The sequence below is a fragment of the Nothoprocta perdicaria genome, unplaced genomic scaffold (genome assembly GCF_003342845.1).
Source record: "Nothoprocta perdicaria isolate Ctin4 unplaced genomic scaffold, notPer1 scaffold_262, whole genome shotgun sequence".
Classification (NCBI taxonomy): Eukaryota; Metazoa; Chordata; class Aves; order Tinamiformes; family Tinamidae; genus Nothoprocta; species Nothoprocta perdicaria.
In genome coordinates, this window is record NW_020455491.1 from 723,868 (window position 1) to 730,839 (window position 6,972).

The 6,972-nt window shown below is 56.6% G+C and overlaps 1 protein-coding gene across 2 annotated transcripts in view; it reads left to right on the forward strand.

Annotated features, from left to right (window-relative positions):
* PATJ (PATJ, crumbs cell polarity complex component) overlaps positions 1-2,714 on the forward strand; it is a 136,609-nt gene extending 133,895 nt beyond the window's left edge. For both annotated transcript variants that reach the window (XM_026040711.1, XM_026040712.1), the window contains 2 exons: positions 991-1,114; positions 2,548-2,714. In XM_026040711.1, coding sequence (XP_025896496.1) covers positions 991-1,114; positions 2,548-2,694 — 271 coding nt within the window. In that variant the 3' untranslated portion in view covers positions 2,695-2,714. The remainder of the gene's footprint in view (positions 1-990; positions 1,115-2,547) is intronic.
* Positions 2,715-6,972: the final 4,258 nt, after the last annotated feature.

Consider the following 6,972-nt stretch of genomic DNA (forward strand, 5'->3'; position numbering starts at 1 on the left):
TTTTAGCACAGCTTTTACAGCATCCTACTTATGTTGAAATTCAGTCGATCTTCATTGTGGTTTGTTTGCATCATTATGTTCTTAATTTCTGTTCTTTGATTCATTATATTTATTTTAAGAAGCTGAGATGCAAGTTGCTACCCTATCTCAGGGGTTTTTTGAATATAAAAGTTAAGCTATTTAAGCTGCATTCTCTAGTCTTACCAAGCGAGATACTGTTTTTATTGCTGCTCTCAAAGGAGAATTCCCTCACAAAAGGATTTGTATTCTTTTCTTTAAAAATAATCAGGAAATCTGAATTATGAAATGATGAAACTGAATTAGATAGCCATATGCATTCATTCTTTCCTTAAAGAAGTGGCTTCTTTCCTTAAAGAAGATATCAGTCGGCGTAGGCTTGTTGAGGAGGAAGGTGCCAAGCAGCTCCCTAAGTCTTTCTAAAGGGGCAGAAGCAGCTCTGGGGTTTGAGGTGCCCGTGCCCATGGGATTGGTGCTGGTCCCACCTGGGAGTGTGGCCCTGCTGGGTGCAGGCRGGAGCCCGAGGGCGCCGGCGGGCCGGGCAGTGCCCGGCGCGGGACACGCGGGAGCTGGGCTGGAAACGGCCGCCAGGACCCGCGGCGTCGCGGAGATGCGAACACGAGCGGCGCTGGTTGCAGCCTCCACACCGCCTCCACAGCGGTGCCGCTAGGGAGTCCTTGCGGGTCCTGCAGCAGAGCCTGCAGAAGCTGCATCCGTTGGTTAGCGTCGCTGCTGCGGCACCAAGTGCTCTTGTTCCGCGCTCCAAGTGTTTTCCAAGTGGGCAGCTGAAGCACGTGGAGCCGCTTCTGAGCTCAGGGTGTCGAGAGCAGCTGGTCTGAGCACAGGGACGGAGCCRTGGCTTGTGACTGTGTGAAAAGCTTTGTCACAGATGAATGTGTCTCTAAGTGTTACTTCTGCAGAGTCCCGAGAGACAGACCTTGCTCTTCTAAGTGATATTTATTGTGTTTTCAGAGCACCTCAACCTAAGATTATTACTTTGGAGAAAGGCTCTGATGGACTGGGATTTAGTATTGTAGGGGGGTATGGAAGTCCCCATGGAGACCTGCCCATTTATGTCAAGACTRTATTTGCCAAGGTATCTTTTTTTGTTGTCGTTTTCTCCCTCTTTCTATATTATCTTTAAAACAAGGCATAAGGTTTAGCATGGGTAGTACGTACGCAGCCAAAAGCAGAGGGTGCTGTGTGGGTGTGCGTGTTTGGAGGTCAGGCACCGGGCCCTGAACTCGCAGCTGGCCTCTCACAGGAGATGTTTGTATTTCACACTACCGATGGCAGCAGGATACTTTATCTCGGCAATATTGCTCCGTGTGCTTGGGAAGCATCTCTCCGTTAAAATATTTACAAGGCAATTTTGTATCTGGAAGTACTGCTGAAGAGGTGCCGTCATTCCCCCGTACGCATGAGCTTGCAGAGATGATGTATCTTGGTAGCCAGACTTCAGCTGCGAGGGCAGGAGCAGGATCTGTGCTCAGGCAGCCGCGTGCGTGGGCGGACGCTGGGAGGGAGGGAAGGGGCCRGCGCGGCCGGCTGGATCCCGTGGCCGGGCTGCATCCCGCGGCCGGGGCTGCTCCCATGGCTGGGGCTGCTCCCGCGGCGGCGCTGCCGGTGGCTCCCCGCTCCCGGCCCGCTTCTCCCACGCCGCTCCGCGCCCCGGCCGCGCTGCTTGGCACAATCCACCCGCTTCCCATCCCAGCTGTTTGTCACCACCCACCCGGTTCCCGTCCTGGCTCCCCCGGAGCCTCCCGGAGCGGCCCCGGCGCTGACCAGGACACATCTGCACGCGGTGCCGCCGCGGGGTCGGTCCCGTCACTCCCGAAGCCAGCAGGGCCGTGGGCTCCTCGCAGCGGGGCCGGGAGGCAGAGGCGCCCGCCGCCCCCACGGCGGCTCCCGGCTCCCCACGCGGAGGAAAGGGCAGAGCGTCGACCTGGCCCCCGTGCCGAGCGGGAAACGCTCCTCCCCTCCCACCACAGAACACCCCAGCGGCCACAGACAACGACGGGGAGGCCCCTTTTCCTGCCCAGCGGCTGCTGGGAACGTTCTCAGCTTCTGTCAACAAGATACCGTAGCCAGAGCCATGTGAGAGGAATTTTGGAAATGGGCTGGGAGAGCGGGGGGAATTTGGGGATCCTGCACATGCCTAAAGCAGCTTTGAAGCCAGTCACACCAAAATGACCTGTTCTTACTTGCTGTCCAGGAGTCAAGAGTACAAGCGTTGTGTCTTTTCTCACTTTCCAGCTATTAGCTTGGGAAGACAGTTGTCCTTAGATAGAGGCTGAGCTGCACAAACGCGCAGCGCTCCTGGGCAGAGAGATCCTGCGTCCCGGCAGTCACTAGCGCGGGCGGAGGGGGAGGCGCTCGGAGGAGCCCATCGTCTCCACCCGGAGCCCGCGCCGGGAGTCGAGACATTCCCAACCGTCGGGTTTGCAGGGCTGCATCCCCCCCTTTGCCGGGACAGGCGGCGGCGGGAGGGCTGGCCCCCGGCCTCACGCGGCGCCCTCTCCTCCGCAGGGCGCAGCCGCGGCCGACGGCCGACTGAAGCGCGGCGACCAGATCCTGGCGGTGAACGGGGAGGCTCTGGACGGCGTCACCCACGAGCAGGCCGTGGCCGTGCTCAAGCACCAGGCGGGCGCCGTGACGCTCCACGTGCTCTCGTGAGCGCCGGGGTCGCCGCGGCCCGAGGCGACGTCGCGGCCGCCGCGGCCCCCGCAGCYCCGGGACGGGACGGGACGCGCGGGGACAGCAGCGGCTCGGCCACCCCGGGGCCAGAACCGCTCGCGTGCGGCTCCCGTCCCGCCGGCCCTCCATGTTTATCAGCCCGTCCTTCCACCCTGCTCTCCTGCTTCCGGTGGCTTTCGAGTTTTCCCTGAAGAAATTTAATTCAGAAGCTTTAAAAGAATGACATCCATCCTTGCAAGAATGGCATCTCTCCCTGCACGGGTTTATCCCCACCAGGCCGAGCCCYGGTTCCAACCGCCGGCCCTGGAATCGGATCACACACAAAAGCGAATTTCGAGCATCGACTGATCTCATCTGATGAGCAGAAATAAATGCTGAGTGACTTGTCATCTCATTCATGATTTACTTATGCTAATTGTCCTTTCAAGTATGCCAGAAAACATTAGCAATGTAATTAAATTACCACTGTTCCAAATGATGAAATATCAAATTCTCCTCTGGGAAATTATTTGGGCTCGGCACAGTAAGTCTGATAGTCAAATGTGAACTTCTCATGTTTATCTCTTTGGGTAGGTCTGTGGAAGTTAGTCAGAGGTAATTACTGTGATGTGTCAATTTGCAGCCTTGAGCACGAAAAATAGACCAGAGGAGAGGGAAATTTAATTTGGGGGGCTTTTAAGCTATTTGAGCCTTTTCAGATAGCAGCAATGTGTGAGCAGCGACGTATCTTGCTGCTCCCTGGTGCTGCTTTGAAGGGGAAGGCGGGCGCCGGGACGTGGCACGGGAGGCAGTGGCGGAGGTCGGAGGCCGGCGAGGCCGGGCCCCGCTGCCCCCCGTCTCCGGGCCGCGTGGAGGCGATGGGGCCAGCGAGACGCGCCGAGCCCGTGGGAGGCTCCGCAGCAGCCAGCGCAGGACGAGGCTTCCCCGGGGCCTCGGGTCGGGTCCGGGTGAGACCGTCCTGGCGGTGCGGGAGCCTCGGCCGGGCGAGCGCGCTCGGGGCCGGAGCGCTGGGCGCGGGAAGCCGCGTCGCTCCCGCCTCCCGCGCCGCAGCCGTCTCTGCAGTGGCGCTGCAGGTGCGTCGGGCTGCAGTGGCGCCCGCCAGAGCCTTTGTCCCTTTTCATTTGCAAGTTTTCTTTGACTTCCCGTGACCCCAGAGGGTCCGGCCTGCTGGCACCGCCTGTGSGCGTTGGGCTCACAGCGCAGCGCGCCTTGGAGATGGACTCCCCCCGAACACTGGGATCTGCCACGTGAAATGTTCGCGGTGCCTTGAGTCGAGACACACACCAGTCTGTCCAGGAGTGCTGAGTGGGAGAACTTTTAACAGGCTGCCTTGGATTGCAGAAGTACCGCAGGTGTGCACAAGTGAAATGCGGGTAGGTGAAGTGTGGAGGTACCTTAGAAATGCTCTAGGATTTACAAACAAAAAGCAATGATTCATCTGTCTGGTTAAGTTTTTATAGCTGTGATGTTCATACTTCAAGATATTGCCACATTTAATCTATGAAGTTTTACCTGGCCATTTATTAGCCTGTATGCGCATACTGGCCGCACACGTAAATAACAGCATTTACGGGCTGCAATGTTTTGCACTTCTCATTGCTCAGAGCGGGAGGGAATCTTTTCTGCTTCTTGCAATTTGCACTTTGTGTTTGGAATATATTACTGCCAAAAATCTCATCGCAACTAATTGATAACCCAGTGACCATGCGGAGAAGCATGTGCTCTATGTACAGGCCCAAGTTACCTAATTAAATCTGCATTACGCTTGTCTGGGTTGAGGTGTTCTGGTTTGTTTAAAACTTTATTTCTCTGCAAGGGAAAAGGCAATTAAATTTCCTGGCTGTATGTTTATGTATATCAGTAAAATGAGACATTTTATGACTTCCAAAGATTCTGAATAAAGCTCAGTTACATAAGTAGTTGTTGTACGTTGCTTTTTGGGGTGTTTTTTATTTTGCATGCTGTTTTTTTTAATTAAGCTGCTGTTAACACTTATTGCACGAGATCTCTTTGCTTGCCCCCCCAGGCAGTGCCCGGGGCTCCCCTCGGGGCAGCAGGACGGTGCCAAGGCAGGTTGCAGTGGGGCAGATCCGGGGCCGCAGCGCCAGGAGGAGGCTGCGATGGGGAAACGGCAGCGAGGAGCAGCAGGGCTGAAAGGACAAGGACAAGGACAAGGACAAGGACACGACCCGCACGCAGCAGAACGGGGCAGCAGGAGGAGGACGACGAGGACAGGAGCCCCCAGGGACCATTCCCTGGACACGAGGAGTCCGCTGCCCGGGCAGGGGGTTGCAGGAGGATCGGGGACAGCTCCGCGCGGCGCCGGGGACGGGCTCGCCCGGGCAGCGGGTCAGCCTGGCCTGTTAAGGGGATTGTGTCACATTATTCTGCTGCATAAGGAACTGTAATGCCGCTGCTGTAATGCCACTAAATTCCCTGTAATTAATCAAGTGGCGATTACCACCCTGGAAGTATGACATCTATGGAGCCTCTGGAAGTAATGCGATTATGCTGAGATGGAGCAGTTAATGTACCTTCGCCTGAAAGAACTGGAAGGAATTAATTTAACATTATACATGTATAAAACATTAGTTTTTACAGTTGGGCTGMGCATTGATAGATAATTCCATTACCACCTTTCTGCGCAGTTTCACACTTCCCTCTCCATAATGTAGCTGCATTTACGTTCTGTTCAAACGCTGTCACGATCGTTTTTCCTCTTGGTGGCCCCGGGCACTTTGGTCTCTGCTGTGGGCGATACCTGGACCCTGCAGGATGGCAGTGGGTCGGGGAGCCGCGTTCCGCCGCCTCTGGGATCACCGGAGGATGCGGCTCCTGCTGCTCTGCCGCTGGCCTCGCCCGCTCCAGCRGCCGGGAAGGGGATCCCTGCGCGGAAGGAGCGGAGGCGGGAGCCGCACAGACACTTTGCATTCCTTGTGCCCCTGTAGCTGCTCACTTAACATTAAAAATCACATCCTTAATCAAAATAATCCCACCAATTAAAATCACATTTACGTGGGCCCTGGGGAGAGCACCCATCTTGGGGCAGGGCTTTGGCTTTCCCTCATTTCCTAGGAGATTGTGCAGCGCCACCGTAGTGAGTGCCACAGCTGGAGTAAACAGAGAAAGGCTCCTCTGAAGACCCCGAGGTAACTTCCTTCTGAGGAAAACAGACTTTGGGGAGGGTTGCTTGTTTGCAGGCTGACTGTGAACTGTCTCTCTGGTCCCATAAAGCCCTTTCTTGGCTTTTATTCTCATCATTTTGTAGCAGTTGACGTGGAGCTCGGGCAGGACGGCTGCTGTGCAYGAGGAGCAGCTCCTGGCTCTCTGGGAGGGCATCTGCTGCAGGCTCTGTTTCGTTGTGTGCAGTGTGGAAGGAGGAGCTGCAAACAAGTTCCCCTAGACAGCAACGAAGGTTGCAAACGGCAGCACACGTTGGTTCCTCCATTTGCCCTCTGTCTCGTGTCTGTTTTTATTTACAGATTGTTTGCCTTGGATGCTCCTCTGAAGCTCGGCTAGGTCCTTCCAGCGCAGGCGGGCGCAGAGGCTGGGTAAGGACTCGTCTCCGGGGTCTCTGCAGAAGAGCTGGGAGCTGCAGGAGCGGGAGGTGCTGGTGCCCGGGCGCTGGGCACCCTTGCGACGCTGCCGGTCAGCGAAGCCCAGCCAAGAGTTGGCTGTTAGTTACGTTTTTGTGCAGGAATTGGCTGCTGGCCGGTGTCCCATGGCCCCCGGGGGACCATTTCAGGTGTTTTCCTCCCCAAAGCCTCTGCCCAGCACCAGGATTGGCTTTGGAGGGCAGGGAAATTGGGGCCCTGCTTGCAGCTGGCCCTGTGCTGGGAGATGGCGTTAGCCAGGGAAATCYGCACGGGATCCTGGCTGTCTGAAGCAGTTTTGTCTTAGCAAGTGTTTTTTGCTGCTCTCACCAGATAAGCGAGTGTCAATGTGTAACTCTGTTACAAGCTATTGMTGTTTGCGGAAAAAGAAAGCTCTATTAACTTGCTGCACTGGAGGGCARCAGATAGAGCCGGGCGCGTTATTGCAGCGCGGCCGACGCAGCCGTTCCCTGCACGGCAGCGCTAGATGGAGCCATCGGCAAAACATTCCCGATCCCGGGCTGCCTCCGTGCCCCGGCCCGCAGCACCGCCAGGCCCGGCCGTCGTCCCCGCGGGAACATCTGCTGCATCCGCTCCCCTGCAGGCCGGGACCCGTGGCAGCCTGATCCCATCCGCGGGGATTAAACCCACCCCCCCTCCGATG